Raw genomic sequence first — 16,354 nt, 5'->3', positions numbered from 1 at the left:
TCAGAATTTTTCCTGAAGTCATCCGAAAAATTCACGAAACGCTCCCGAAGTAGTCCCAAAAGGGTCCAAGAATATATAATACAATCCCACCCCTTCTAATTTTGATCGAAGTCATCATCATTCTTATGGGAATAAACTATTATAAATGTAAGGCGCGATAACCTCCGAAGAGATTTTAGGCCGAGCTTCTTTTCCAATTTGCGTAGTGCTACTTTTAATTTTTCTTACAAATTGCCGGGACGGGACCCACTGAGGACCCCAGCGGGTAAGGGGGTCAGAATATACCCGCGGTAGGTATGTCTGTCGTAAGAGGCGACTAAAATACCAGATTCAAGGAGTGTGTAGCGCAACCCTTCAGGTTGCCAGCGCAATATATAGCTTCTCCAAACCCAATTGTCAACCTCACCTATCCGCGGCGAATTCTGTTTCACTAACAGACGAGGCTCTGGCGACCCGAAGCTCCTCATGGAACTTGGGGGTGGGGAGGGAGGGGATGGCCTGAAGGTTTAATGTGGCCATATAAATCGTTCACGAGATGGTCGGGCTAGCACCTGGTGCTGTGGTACCGGAGCGTACCGGATCTGTATCCGGCAAAGGACCATCACATCGATAACACTCCCCAAAGCCTTCGGGGAGCAACCTTATCGCTACAACAACAACAACGGGACCCACTTGTTTTATGCCAACTCCGACCGACATCTGCAGGGCAGATGATTTTCACTGAGGACTTTTCATGACAGAAGTACACTTGGAGTGCTTGCCAAACACTGCCGAGGATCGACCTCGTTTAGAAAAACTTTCTTCTAATTGAAAAAACTTGTTTATAAAATTTTGATGTTGCTTTGCCCGGTGCGTGAACCCAGGATCTTCGGTGTTGTAGACGGAGCACGCTGCAATCACACCGCGTCCGCCCAGATTTACTGCTCTTTTTTTTTTATCGCATATTTTCATGATTCACATATCTATCAATTTATGGCTAACTTAGAAAACTAAATTATATACATTTACCTGTTTCCTTATACCAGGAAATATCACGAGAAATGCAATGTAAAATGTTGCAAATAAAACTGAAACGGCTACGATGGATACATCGCCTGTTACGGGTGTTCGATTTGGAAATGAATATAGTGTGGGTCCACCATCGTCACGAAATGCGTCAAACCAACCCTTCATGCTGTTTTAAAACGTTTTGTGTTCTGAAAATAAGCAAAAACTGGTAAATTTTATCAAATTTTTATAGAAAGAATCAAAAAGTAAAAACAATGACCTTCACTCCATAAATCTCTCTACTTTGAGTTCTTTACGTTGAGTGCAAAATAGTTGTTAACTTTCAACGTAGTTGATTTTCCAATCCTTTAGTACATGAAATATTGTTCTTAAATATTGTGGCGAATATTAGCATTTCTAACATCACTAATAGCGTTTTCTTGTTCTGTTCTAAAAATCAGGTGACGCCTTTACGGGTTATTTCGTTCTTTTGTGAAAATTGTTGCTTGCTCGCAACGCAAAAGCGTTACACTTTTACCCTGCATAAAATGGCGGTATGGCAGTGCAACTCTGCTAAACTAGCTGATCGTGACAATTTATTTTCGTAACTGCACATATTTTTAGGCGAAGAAAATTTAAATGAAGGAAATAATTGCTAATGAATTTTTATTATCATTGACAGCGCGTTTGCGAAAATCAGCTAATACACGGGGTAGCCATTTATGTTCTTTGCATGCACTATAAATGTTTAAAATTTTCTGGGGTAGGAGTAACTCTATTAAGGCTTTACCATTTAATAAGGCAGCAATTTTTTCAGAAAAGAAAAACGCTATAAATAAACACAACGGCAGTAAGCCATTTACACACATGCATAGAAGGCAACGAAGAATATTCCACACACATAACCAGCAGCTTGAAGCGAAGAGATTATTTCACATACACATATGTAGTCAGCAGATAAGAGCGAAGAAGAAAGAGAAACAATCACACATCAATTTATCATCAGCTAAGAGCTGAAGCTGTTCCTCACACACACACGCATATAGCTAGAAGAAAAATATAAACTAGAGATATACATGTATATACACTGAAAGAAAAAGACTGGTAAAATCAACCGAAATACAGGTCAATTCAACCTCAATTTCTGTCAATTTTTATCCATCGCAACAAGGTGTTGAATCAAGTGCGCACAATTTGTTGATTCGTAATTGACCGTTTTAGTAGTCAAATGAACAAAAAAAAGTTGTTGCAACAGCTTTGTACGAAAGTACCTACATATACATACATATGTACGCACTTACTAACCGAACTGCAATTGGGCGTACATCAAATACGCTGGTACACATTAACATTATACACTTTATTATTTTGTTTTACTAAACGCACTATCACCAAATTTTATAATTGATTTAATTTATAGTTTTGAACTTCGCTTTGCAAATAGAAATGAAAATAGTGGTCACAAAACTGATTCTCAATTCTTTCAGTTGCAGCTCAGCTCATTCTCAATTTCTTCTCTCGCATGTAGTTGCCACACTTGATTGTTTCGAACAAAACTTGTAGTATAAATGTTTGCCATAACATTTTAAATATAGAACTTGTAAGTAAAGAATCAAATCGCAGGAAGATAATTCACCACTGGAGTAACTTTACATGTAATTCGGCAAGTTTAATTTTCGTAACACTTTACGTGAAACGATTCCAAAACAACTTAAACTTTTATGTTGTCGGAAACATCAACATTAAAAAATGTTGTTTTTTATTATCTTATTAGATTCGTTCGCGTGGGTGAAAATTCGTAAAAACTTGAACAAAATTTTTCTAACTTTGGAAAAATCCTGTTCGTTCAAGCAAAACTTTTGCAACAAGAGGACACAATTTTGCATTTCGATTGGAGGAGAAGTTGCAAAATTGTACCCGATAAATAGGTGTCCCTGTATCTCATAATTGTTTGCACAGTAAATTAAAAAAAGGGTTTTTCTTTTGTATTGATAACTGAAAAACTAATTTTTTGTTGTTTTCCCATTTTGTGTGTTTTTTCGATTTGGTGTTTTTCTTATTTTGGTGTTTTTTTTTTTAACAAATGGCATCATCGTAGAGAGCGCAGTGAGAAGAAAATTCTCTTTGAAATTTGCTCATGTATTGACTGTTGATTGATTAGGAATCTGTCAATTTTACAGTATTTTGTTAACTTAAGAGCGGCAATTTCTCTCTGTTGAAATGACTAAACTAATTTGTTCGCTTGACAAAGAACTCGGTCGAATTAACCATAATTCGATCAATTTCACCGAGTCTCCGTTAAGTCAAGAACAACAGAACCGATTTGTTGATTTTACTAGCACTATTTCTTTCAGTGGGTATTTAGCCCCAAGTATGAGATACAACTGTTCCAGAAGGCATGTTTGTGACAAGTCTAGACTTTAGGAGAAATAGGCCACTGACTGAGGTGAATGAATTCTCTTATGTCCCCCCAGCGGTTTAGGGGCTTATATCCGTGGCAGGTATGCCTGTCGTAAAAGGTGCTTAAAATACTCAAACGATTCAAGGGGTTCCAGTGCAGTTTATAGCTTCTCCAACTCAATTGTCAACCTCACCTAACCGTACCGAATCCCACATCCAAGGCTTTGGTGACCATAAGTTCCTCATGGAAGTAGAGGGTGGGCGGGATTGAAGGTTCAGTGTGGTCATCATATAAAATCATTCTGGGATGTGGTCGGTTGTATCTTAATGGTGCATTTTATCAGAACGTACCGGGTCTATATGCGGCAAAGAACCATCAACACCGATAACACTCCTCTCCCCTTATCGCTAGAACAACAGCAAATCTCTTATGTCATATGAAATTTTGATTCACATGACAAAAAAATTACTCGTTGCGCCACCGAGCGTTTTATACATTATGTGCCCTCAACTTCAGCGCGATGTTTTCCAATTAACCGAATTATTGATATCTTTGATCTTTGTTGCAAAAAACAATCGTATCCTCATTAGATCTATGTAAATTATGGTATGCCTTATTCCTATGTTGAAAATTCGTTTGAGCTGTATAGCAAGACTTCTCTTGAAATATAAAAGATAGCTTTAATATTATGCTAAAAACTGCCCATAAATCGATAAAAATGTTAATGTATACTGTCACTGCTGTCTGCTTCTCCCTTGACTTTGAATCCAAATCTGCGCCTCCTTAAGCTCGACGAAATTCATTGTGGGCATTTTTTCAAATCTTTTTAGCTCTTTTTTAGCGCGCTTATATTAGCTTCATCTGTGTGGGTGCTTCTTTGTAACTCTCTAGGCTAGGTGCGTAGAGGATAGCTACACCGATCTAGCGGTTATTATTGAAGACTCACGGCAGGGGTTAAATAACTCGCTACAAAACGAGTTGTGCTTAATAGCGGAGAAATTAGCCTTTGCGCTACAGTGCTATCAACATCAAATATCTAATTGGATTGTGGATATTAAAATCTATATTTATATTATTTTCTTATACAAGCATGGTCATAGGGACCTTGAGACCTCACCCACATACTGGTTGCTCTATCACAAGTTTCTGGGTCTGACGGTGTATTCTTAGGTTTTCCTTACAAGTCTTGTAAAACCGCACTAACAATGGTAAACCGCCAGTAAAAATAGCAACAACTCCCTTGTTCAAACTAGCATCAGTTGGCCGATCTGCATTCGAAGAACGTCGACGAATTTTTGGACTATTGGCTTTCAGTGCGCCTCATAACGGAGCCAACGCCCATTAAAACATCTGTGTTAACTTTCCGTCTCATACTACCGCAATCGATTTTTTTTTGTTAAGAGCCAAAGGGAGCCAAAGCGATCTTGCTCCGCGAACATCATTGACTTAAAGAGTATTTTCAAGTGGGGTGGTGCCCCATCCTGCTGCAGCTGTATTGAGAATGATGAAATCATCGAGTCACTTTATGCTTGGCTGCTCAGTTTTTGCTATAACTAGGCGAAGATATTTCGGTTTCGACTCACTTGGGTCTCTGGAGAATTTATTATCTCTTGATATCGGTCTCATTACAAACTATATCGTTGCTACGTAACAACTCTGTAAGTAGATACAGCTTACGTCACCGTTATTTTATGTGGTATCATAACGGACCTTCATACTGTCCAAGTAAGCTTTCCCTACCAGGGCAACTACCACCTAACCTAATCTAATTGCTTTGTACAACAAAATTACAAAAATAAGGCACACGTTAATGCGACTAATTTCATGTATCCATATTTCACAAAAAAAAAGAACAAAAAACTGTAAAACAAATTATTTGCACAAAAAATTTAAACTTCATTCGCGTGCCCAAACAAAGAACAAAGAATAAGTGCGATGAAAAAATTAACGATTTCTATCGGTCAGAGAAAAGGGGCTAAGCCTCATACTAGACGTGTGACATACAAATGTATAATTGTTCATATACATAGCTTAAGGATATATCATATACGTTTATATATGTATCTACACAGAATTATATGAGCGAACAAACGAAGCATGTACCAAATCACCGCCGGGTTAAATGCCATGCACTTAAGCATTCTCTTAAGTTTAAGTACAAAACAAGCTCATTTTTATATTAGTTGCGGTTGAAGTGACGTCAAACGTACAATAATCTGAGAAGACAAAACAGAAACACAGAAAGATTAAAAAAATGCTGTTCACGCTGAGCCAACAACCGGTTTTTTTTTTTTTTTTTTTTTGTTATTGTTTTGCTTAAAATTTGTTTTCTTAAGTTCCCAAATGTTTATCTCAGCATCGATTAGGGACCTGACTTTAAACTAATTTGTATGTTCTTGTCTTGCCGTTTAAGCAGGGAGAGATTAAATACTTGACTAACAATTTTGCCATCACGTAAAAATGAGCTTTAAGAAGCAATTAACGCGTCATGGCTGACTTAGCAACACATTTTTGGTTAGGTAAATTTTATTGTTATAATCGTATTTTTGTAGCGCATATATCTCCCTTACATTACGGTAACAAGCAGGATTAAAGCTGCAGACATTGCTGCTCTATCGCTAACCGTATCGGTAACCTTATGACAGCTGATTCGACCAACCTTATGGGAATCTATGCAATCGATTATTGGTGTCGCTAAGGTCGTAACCGTATCGTAGCCAACCAATTGGTTTTTGGTTTGCCGTCGTAGCGATAAACAGGGCTGGAATCCTAGCATCCGTTATCGTATAACTCGTCACGTAAAAACGTGATTTTCGGATTATGACATATGTAAACGTACGACTTCGATCGTAATTTTGGATCGCAACATACGTGACGAGTGACTGAACGTACACGTTACGTTCCAATTTCATTCGATCACAAACCGACATTCGTATACATACAAATTTCATGAAAAATGTAAGTAAATTGTTGAAATATATGAATAAATAAAATATAATAACACATTTCAAACTCTTAGTATTAACAAAGGTCGAATTCAAACAAACTAAATCCAATCCAAAAGTAAATAATGGCGGATTTCATGGCGAGACACCCAGGGCAGGCGAAGAATAATCTTCCAAACTCTGGAAACGGCAGAATTACCTCCAATAGACTTTGGGAGGAACTTTCTAATAGATTAAATTCTGAAGGACCACCAGTTAAAGATGCAAAGATGTGGAGGAAGGTATATACAGTCGTTATTATATCTTTTGATACCTGAAAGTAATACACTTGTTTTTATTTCATTGCAGGCTTTTGCTGATCAGAGGTATAAAGCAAAAAAGAAGCTTTCCTTCAACAAACAGTTAAAGAATAAGACTGTTGGGGGACCCTATCAGGAAAAAAACAATAACTGCCACCGAGGAGGCTATCATTGAGGCGGCTGGCCTTGAAGTTTGTGTAGCAGGTGATGAAAATATAATTGCGTATGGCAGAGCTCGAGTAACGCTGACTTCGTCAAAAAACAGCGAGAGCTATAGTGCAAGCAGCGATGATGAATCACAAAGTTGTTTGCCAGGTTCATCAACTGCTCCTCCCGCCGCCATTGTTGATAGAATGCTGCGATCAAAAACGCCCCGCAAAAAAAGTTCAAGCTAACAAAAAATGGCCTTACTGCAAGAAAATTTAAAAACCGTGTCCGATTTTCAAAGGGGGGTTGGACGAAAAGCTGGACAGATTGCTGGACGTTCAGGAACGGTTCCTGTTGGTGCAGCGGCGCATCCTGCAAATTAAAGAAGAAAAATATCACAGGCAAAAAGAGGCAAGTCAGATCGACTTGCAAATAAAGAGACTGGAGATGGAGACTTTGCAGCGTCGAAAGCAAGAAGACCTCATTAATTTTTTTTAGAATATTTATTATTATATGCATATTTAGATATAAGAAACTGACTGTGAATTCTCTTTTTTTTTTAGTTTTTAATTTAGAAAATGAATTGATTTATGTTTTACAAAGATTACCTGAAGAATGACTTAAAGTACTGTGATATTTATTTGGTGCCTACACTATATACATATTTAAAATAAAAATGAAAGAGAATATTGAATTTAATAAATAATATCATTTACTTAAATACTGCCAGGCTTAATTTTGAAGCTATTTAGGAACATATCATTGCTTAGGATACCCTTAAAAGTGAACGTTTTATTTGATCTCTTATCGATTTTCCTATATTGGTAAGTTGGTTTGTTTCGCCTGTCTCAATTTCTAGAATATGATCTTCGGAGTGAAGATTTGACGGTTCATAATGTACCTTAAATTTAATGCGTATATTATGTAATGCAAAAGAGACATTTGCAAATCTTGCCATTTTCGCAGGATGATATCTTCCTCTTTTGGCATATCCTAAAATCCTCCAGCGCCCTTTCTCCTTCCTTTAGAGTGAATGTCATTAAAATACTGTTCATCTCAACCGTCTGATGTGCTTCTGTGTGGGGTTATTAACCACGGCTCAAGTGGGTAGCCAGAATCTCCTATGTAAATGTATAAATTAATTATTGGCACAAAAAAGTTCGCTGGACCCAATAACTTTACCTAAAGGCCAGGAATTTCGATGCCTGTTCTGTTTAAATCCATCCTCCAAATCCCTTCTTTGATCGGAATGTTTCCAAACGCAGGAATCGTGAGCCGCACCACCGTATTGACAGTTGATTGCCAATATTTTGTAGGTGTGATCACATATCTGGGATTTTTTATAATTGTTTTAAAAATGTTTAATAAAAATGTTTAATAACAACTTACAATCATAGCGTTGATGCTGTGGTACCCTTTACGTTTGAAGTACATGTGTTCGTTAGCTATAAGTTTTTGTAAACTAATCTGTGTACCGTCCACACATCCAATCACTAAAAAATTAATTCTGTAATTTCACAAAAATTATTATTAAATTTACCTCCAGGTATTTTATATTTTTCCACGAACCATTCTTTACAGCTTTGGGAGTCATCTGGTTCAAATCATATAAATTCCGCACACAGCTTCCTCTCCATCTCGGCAACAACATGTGATGTCAACTTCGAGACAGTGCTCTAGCACATTCCTACTAAATAGTCACTACCGACATTGTGCTGGTAGCCACCGCTAGCAAGAAGTGAAAGCGTAACTGCCAATTGCAAAATTGGAGGAACCGCTTTGGCATTGGCATTCTTCAAATTTTATTTATCCAGAAGGTAACTAAAAGCTTCTTTAGTTAAGCGAAATCTCTTCAAGAATCTGAAATAATTTTTTGTTACAAAGAAATAATACATAAATGATATGCTTACACTTTGTTCGATAAGTCCAACGGGTTACTGCGTTCTCTTAGCCGCCTCCGGACAATTTTTTCATCGCCTTCGCTATCACTTGAGCTCAAACAAAACAATAAAATTGGATCCATCGTACTTATTTACTTTATTTTTTATATTTTTTGCAACCAATTTGACAGTTCAAAATCTATTGTGAGCTAAAAATACAATCCAGTCTAATGTGGATCGTAAAAATTATTGTGAATTGAAAATAAATTACGTTCCGTTCGCTATCGTATGTTATAATCCCATTTTGTTTATACGTCTGACGTATCACGTAATTTTCTTATGGTTACCGATCCGTGATCGTATGTTACGATTCGAGCCCAGCTGATTACGTTAGGGATACGACTACAGCGATACGACATACGGCACCAATGACTCCCGCTTAAGGTACCAGACCGGCCATCTAGGAAACGATTTAACGAACATGATCACATTGAACCTTCTAGACCATCCCCAAGCAATTGGCTTGGAGAAGCTGTTAACTATGCAGCTTTATATTGCGCTTATCAACTGCTCGAATCCTTTGAATTGCACAATGTTGTTGTTGTTGTTGTTGTTGTAGCAGTGCTTCTCCCCACCCAATAGGTGCGACCGATCACAAATTGTCATCAATATTCTCTAACGGGAGTCCAAGGAAACGTGTAGTTTCAACAGGGTTGGACCATAATGAGAGGGGTGTTAGAGGCGTTGGTTCCACATTACAATTAAAGAGATGGTTGGTGTCATGTGGGGACACATTGCAAGCGGGGCATACATTTTGTGTGTCGGGGTTGATTCTGGAGAGGTAAGTGTTTAACCTGCTACAGTATCCAGATCGAAGTTCAGCTAGAGTGACTCGTGTTTCCCTGGGGAGTTTCCGTTCCTCTTCCGCTAGTTTTGGGTACTGTTCTTTGAGTACTGGATTCACCGGGCAATTCCTGGCATAAAGGTCCGACGCCTGTTTGTGGAGTTCGCTGAGGACCTGTTTGTGTTTTTTGGCTTCATACGGCTGAGTTATCAGGTGCCGTATTTCCTCGTAATGCTTACGGAGATTACTCTTTAAGCTCTGGGCGGTGTTGGCTCATCAATCAGATGTCTGTTGGGATGCCCAGATTTCTGGGTATTCAAGAGGAACTGTTTGGTTAGCATCTCATTTCACTCTCTGATGGGAAGTATTCGCCCCTCATTATGTAGGTGGTGTTCTGGAGTATTTTTGGAAGGCCTGTAGTTTCTTCCAGTGAGTAGTTTTTAGGCTTGGCGACCATATAGGGGACGCGTAGTATGCAATCGGCTGGCCAATTGCTTTGTATGTGGTAATGAGCGTTTGTTTGTCTTTTCCCCAGTACTGCCAGCAAAAGATTTGAGGATTTTATTACGGCTCTGGAGTAAGTAAGTAAGTAAGTAAGTAAGTCTGGATTTTCGGTACAATTGTGGCTGCATACTCACCAAAATGTAGATCCTGATCAAACGTCATAACCAAGATTTTGGGTCATCTTTTAGAAAATCAAAGATACAAATTTGGAACAAATAACCATACCTTTCACAATATGGACTTAAACTGATAAGAAGGTGGGGACGTGAGGAAGAACACAGTCGCATACCAGGGAATACAAGGACGCTATGCGTAGGACACTGGGAACAAAAGTAGGGGGAGGGCAGCGAGTTTCGTCATGGAAAGGCAAGTGAACCTATACGCAGAGAAGAGCGGAGGAAAGGGCGAAGCATAGTGAGTAAAATAGCACTCTCACAGTACCATGCAGCATTGAGAATTGTCCAAAGCTTACGAGCAGTGGTCGAATCAGCAGACCTGAATGGCTAGCGCTTCTAATGGTAGGCGGTAGAATTTGGTCGAAGGCAATTAGCAGCCGATATGAGGAGGAAGATATTAGATATGTACATCTGTTCACTGTATATTTCATATCTTATAAAGCCGATTATTTGGATATTACGTATGGGATAAGATTATTGTTCAGCCCCATTCATGAAAGGTATGAAATCTTCGGCGCAACCGAAGACAGTCCCGTCCTTACTTGTTTTTGTTTAACATAAAAATACTTAGGGAATATCTTGGAAGCAGGCTTTAATAATAAAACTTTAACGGTATTTTGTGTTTTTTTTTTGTTGTTGAAATAACGAATTTATGGTGAAAGGTAGAACAAAGTAAAGGATGTAAAGACTATGTATATATGCATGTGTGTGGTGATTGAAAAGAAAAAACCCAAAAACGGTATGAGGCACAAATACCTAAAGTAAGCTACACAATTTTTTTTGTAACCAAATATAAATATGCGCAGTCAACGTAGGTTTTTTGATTACCACCAACCACTTGCGGATGCTTCAGAATATTTATTACAATTTTTTGAATGCTATGATTTTAAAGTTGACTATTTTTAATTAAAATAAATTTCGTGCTGTCATTCCGTTTGGGTGTATGACTAGTGATTTTTTCACGAATTTTTTGTCATCAATAAAAATATTCTTCCGCCAACACTGCAAGTAACTTTGAATACTGTCGAGTAATAAAAAGAACATATGCATTAAATAAGCTTTCTTTACAGTGGCGTGTGAAACAATAGCATTCAATCCAAATAGCACTAATTGACAGGAATGACTCTCCAGTAGATTTTTAGGCTGCATTGCTTCCACTGTTTATGCTGTTTCCAAGATAGAGGAAGCCTAAAGTTCAACGGTGATAACGCCAATTGAATTTTTGAGCACTTCAAATAGCCCGCAAGTCAGTTGAAGTTGTAATCATGTGAGATGGTCACAAAGTCTAATTTCAAATGGCTAAAATGTGAACGATATTAATAACCATTTTGATTTTCTGAAATGGTCGCAAAGTCATCATAAGTTCGGTTATTTTATTTCACATCCACATTTGCGATTGGTGGATATTCCATTGCGTTTTATTATTTTCAGTCGAATGAAAAGAACAATTAATGCAGACTGGCAAAAAATATGCAGAAATATTTGAATGTAAAAATTGCAAATTTAGCACTTGATTAGTCCGTGGTAAACGCTCCAATCGGTTGGGCGGAATGAAAAGGATTCATCAAGCAAGAAAGGTGTGGAAATATGCGAGGGGCTGCAAAATTTTCTAAGATCATGTGCAAATCCTAAAATTTTAGACTTAAAAAATAGCCCATATCTCTGAATAGAAAAAGCTTAAGGCTCACGATGTGAATAATAATGGCGTCGTTTGCTTATAAGTGAGGCCTCGTCACTAACAGCAGATGTTTTCTGCAGGGCAAACTGCAGAAAGAAACAGTTGAGCACGTTCTGTGTTTGTGTGTTGCGCTCGCAATATCAAGGCTCCAACTATTATGGGCGACAGAGTTGCCAGATCTCGAGGCAGCAATTACGCAAGATCCTAGAAAGGTTCTAGTATTTGTCAAGAGCAAAATGTCTAAAGAATTTTCGCCTGCGGGGCTTCTTTCCCTATATTCTGGTTTCATTTCGGAGAGAAATGAGACTAAAAACTAGTCCGGCGAGGTATTATTTGAAACATAAAAAACTTTGTAAACTTTTAATTCAAATCAGTAAAACTATGGTTATGGCCTTTTTCCCGAAATAGTCATAAAGTCAAAGGGAAATTTTCGAATTGGCTATTGAGTAAAATTTGAAAAATTCGTTAAATCATTTGAAGAGGTCATAAGGCCAATTGGAGTTTGGACCGTTGACCTTATGTCACCCTACAAGGAAGCATTTCAGAGTTTTGAAGGTGCGAAAGCACTTATTCTGTCTTTAATATCTTCCCGTAATCACGCTGCTTCTATCCATAATGAGGTCCAAAAGGAGGTCCAAACAGTTCGTTTACTTAAAACTTCAGTATTTTAAACAATATACTGTATAAACTGTCTAATAGATTGCGCAGAGTACTCAATATCTCTTTGGAATGCGAAAGCGCGCTCTACAAGTCATAGCAGGCGTGTTTTGCCATAACTGGCGCCAATTCAGTGGAGTGCTTACAAACTGCAGTGCTGATTGAAATACTTTCTATCTTCGTCCATTCGCATGACCTAGCGAGCGAAGTCTTTGCTTTTTGTTTTCGCTGCACCCTCTTCATATCTGTGTAAAGCGCATACAGCCGTCGGCATTACGGACAGGGCCATAAATCTTCCGAAGAACTTTTCTGTCGAAGCTATCTCATATTCTGTCGACACCGTCTATGATTCCGAGCGATGCAGCAGAGCAGGTTTAATGAGAGACTTGAGCATGATTTTTGCCCGTCAAGAGAAGACTTTACTTTTCAACTGCCCGTCCATCAACGGGACAGCTTGAGTAAAAATTTAGATATCTTCACAAAATTTGGTATACTGGCTTATCTGAAATTAAAACAGATTGGAGTTGGAAATATGTGAAATCGGACGATAACTACGCCCTTTTTTTCGATAACGAAAATTTCGAAAAATGGAAAAAAACCGCTAAAGGGGCGAAAATTCATATTTTAGTTGACTTCATGACACAAAATTTACATTTTGTAAAATTTTGAATAATGAGGTAGCACCGCCCACATTAAGTATAAAAAAAATTTTTAAGTTTTGAAAGCCGTAAATCGACGGCCGTTGACGACCATGCAAAATTTTTTGAATAAAATTGTTTTAAGGCTTAATCTCCCTTTAACGTCATCATTCGAACCAAATACGACCAGTTCTAATGAATTTTTTTAGCCGTTTAATAGTGAAAGGGAGTTAAAAGATTACACATACACATTAGCTTGGGGTAGTATTAGCAATTCACCTTAAAGAAACTCATATAATCTTACATTGGAGGCTGGGGTATGTCAGGTTAAATTTAACTAGCCGGTCAAGAAAGCACTCACATATACTGAATGTGTTCATAGTGATACCAGCCGACCAAACGGAAGGTCCCTTTTTAGATACCAGGACTTATGTAACAGAACAACTTCGTCCTATCCGCTCTGCCGCCACTAGTGGCTGTAGCCTTGACCTCGTTAGCGCAGGACACGAACATAAATCTTGTTCAGCCGTTTCTTTCTGTAGCTCGCCTTTACTGCACCTGTTGTCACTGGCAAGGTCCAACTTATAAACATGTGACGCCAGAAGGATGTTCCCATCGTGAGCGTTAAATCTTCTCTCTTTGAAGATATGGGCAAATTTTTGAGTCTAACGTCGTTGGATTTGCTCATGGTCTTAGAAATTTTGCAGCACCGCGCATCTGTTTACGCCTTTCCTGCTTGATGGATCATATGCAACTCATGTCTCCTTTTGCTTTCTCCCAAACGAATTGGGACGTCCACCGTCCATTCATCAAGTACTGCACCCAGCTTTGCTAGCGCATCGGCTTAGGGTAGACAAAGAAGCTATTATATCACATGCTGTCTACTAAAGGGTGTATAAAGTGTAGCTATAAAGCCTTAGATAAAACCCAGTTTTTCAATTGAAATATTTATATTATAATTTTCTACTTACCAAACTTGTCTAGAATCCGTATTCAATGTTTATCAATAAGTACAATATCTGCTTGTCACACTTTGTAAGTAAAATATGTAAATGATGTGGTTAACGTACATACATATATGCTTATTTTCCGCAGTTAATCCGTCATTGATTTTAATTTATTTTGAGTGACGAAAATAAATTGAAACTTCAAGTATTGCCCAACACAAGGCAGGGTATTAAGTTTTCGTAGTTTTACTGTCAAGTATTGCAACACAATGACAATTAAGTAAATTAAGTGGTTTCTGTAAATTTAAAAATATAATAACAGTTAGATTAAATTATTTAATTGAATTCTTATTAACTTTACAATTGTCTATTTAAATTTATTTGATACTTATTTTTCAATATTTGTATAATATGACATCACTTTTATTGAATCGATAGGTAAAAATTAGTAAATTTCGAGGATTTTGTATGCGAATTTCACTCAAAATGATGTCCCCTCATCAAGCTTTTCTTCAAATTTCTCACACCTTAATTTTGGGTATCTTACCCTATCTTCAGAAACCATTGCCAAAGGGCTTGCCACACTTAAGCCGTCTTCTCAAACCCTGCTCTAATTGCACCATTGAAAATTATTTTCAATAAATCTCTTGCTTCAGGAACCTTCATTAATGATTGGAAAGTTGCTCACATAGTCCCAATCTTAAAATCAGGTAAGAAAAACGATGTTCACAATTATAGACCTATCTCAAAGCTCTCTACCATTTCTAAGCTTTTTGAGTGCATTGTAAAAGATAAACTGTATTTTGCAACCAAATCTCTTATTTGCCAAAATCAACATGGGTTTGTGTCTGGGCCATCCACAGCCACCAATTAAGCTGTATTTCTGCTTTCTCAGCTGGATTCCAGGTTGATTGCGTATATACAGACTTCTCGAAGGCCTTTGACAAAGTTTGTCACAGAGTACTACTTGGAAAGCTTGCTCATATGGGTTTCCATTCCTGCTTTTTGAAATGGATACAATCATACCTCTCTAATAGACGCTTCGTTGTTACTATCGATGGTGTTTCGTCAGAACCTTTCATTGCTTCATCCGGTGTCCCGCAAGGAAGTGTTCTAGGCCCTCTTCTATTTGTTCTTTTCATCAACGACATAAGTAGTTGCTTTTTATTTGCAAATTATTTACAGTATGCAGATGATCTCAAAATTTTCGCGGTAGTCAGGGATACTTCTGATGAAGCTAAGTTTCAACGTGATATTGACGCTGTTCATTCGTGGTTTCTACGTTATATACTCCCTTTAAATATTAAAAAATGCTTTAAAATGACGTTTGCTAAAATTTTGAATGTTCGTATTACGAACTATAGCATTTCGAACACTTTCCTGCGCAATGTTACTGAAGTAAAAGATCTAAGGGGTTATCTTTGATCCGAAGTTGAACTTTAATAATCATGTTGACTTCATCATTGCAAAGTCATTTTCAGTACTTGGTTTTATCCGTCGCAATTCCACTAAGTTTTCTGACCCTTACACTCTGAAAATGTTATATATAACATTTGTACGCTCGCGCCTTGAGTACGCAGTTTTCATATGGAGGCCCTATAGCCAAGTTTCTATTAAAAGAATAGAACGTATTCAAAAGGTGTTTCTTAAATTCGCTCTAAGAACCTTAAAACACGACGATCATGTCCCTTCGTATGTTTCGCGTCTCATGCTTATTGACCTACAATCTTTGGATAGTCGTTCTATGTTGTCGATGACCTTTATATTCAATATCATTCAAGGGATCCTTGATTGCCCTTCTCTGATGGAAAGGATTACTTTTAATGTTCCTAGACGTAACCTCCGAGTCACTTACCCTTTTTACTGCAAAAAGGTTAAAACTAATTTCGCCAGCAATGCTCCTCTTGCAAGATCTATGCGAGAATTTAATATTTTGTCTCAAACAATCGTCATTGATTTTTCAATGACCACTGAAGCTTTCGTAAATCTTTTTCGCTCATTATCTATAGATATTTAAACTTGTTCTAAATGCTTAGCATATTAACTTCTTAAGTTTAGTATGCAACATACTTGTATTCTTTAGATAAAAATGTATGTACTTGTTGTTAGTAGTTTGTAAGAAACTTTGTTTCATTGACGGTATTACAATAAATATAAATAAAATTTTAGTCAACTAATGAATATAAAGATATGTATGTTTATGTGTATTTTTAATATCGGCAGTCATTAAATTATGCATTAAATTAAAAAA

General features: G+C 37.4%; 1 protein-coding gene and 1 long non-coding RNA gene across 14 annotated transcripts in view; both read right to left on the bottom strand.

Moving 5' to 3' along the window:
- Window positions 1-16,354, bottom strand: part of mol (dual oxidase maturation factor 1 mol) — a 118,342-nt gene that overhangs the window by 63,339 nt on the left and 38,649 nt on the right. For 6 of the 10 annotated variants that reach the window (XM_067765561.1, XM_067765558.1, XM_067765556.1 and 3 more), the window contains 2 exons: window positions 14,128-14,399; window positions 1,009-1,196 (listed from right to left, as the gene is read on the bottom strand). In XM_067765561.1, the coding sequence (XP_067621662.1) occupies window positions 1,009-1,173 (165 nt within the window). In that variant the 5' untranslated portion in view covers window positions 1,174-1,196; window positions 14,128-14,399. Of the gene's footprint in view, window positions 1-1,008; window positions 1,214-7,680; window positions 7,702-14,127; window positions 14,400-16,354 lie in introns of those variants that run through there. The other 4 variants (XM_067765560.1, XM_067765562.1, XM_067765563.1 and 1 more) reach the window with 3 other exon arrangements.
- LOC137239841 (uncharacterized) lies at window positions 7,795-14,114 on the bottom strand. 4 transcript variants are annotated; one of them, XR_010949498.1, is made up of 3 exons: window positions 8,169-14,114; window positions 7,962-8,109; window positions 7,795-7,900 (listed from the first exon to the last, which is right to left on the bottom strand). It is a non-coding gene; the product is annotated as an uncharacterized lncRNA (long non-coding RNA). The 4 variants fall into 4 exon arrangements; XR_010949501.1 differs by having other exon boundaries at window positions 7,962-8,286; window positions 8,349-14,114; XR_010949499.1 differs by having other exon boundaries at window positions 7,962-8,639; window positions 8,690-14,114.

This window comes from Eurosta solidaginis, chromosome 2 (genome assembly GCF_040869045.1).
Source record: "Eurosta solidaginis isolate ZX-2024a chromosome 2, ASM4086904v1, whole genome shotgun sequence".
Taxonomy (NCBI): Eukaryota; Metazoa; Arthropoda; class Insecta; order Diptera; family Tephritidae; genus Eurosta; species Eurosta solidaginis.
The sequence above is the reverse complement of the archived record's forward strand: the minus strand, read 5'-3'. Positions and strand labels throughout refer to the sequence as shown.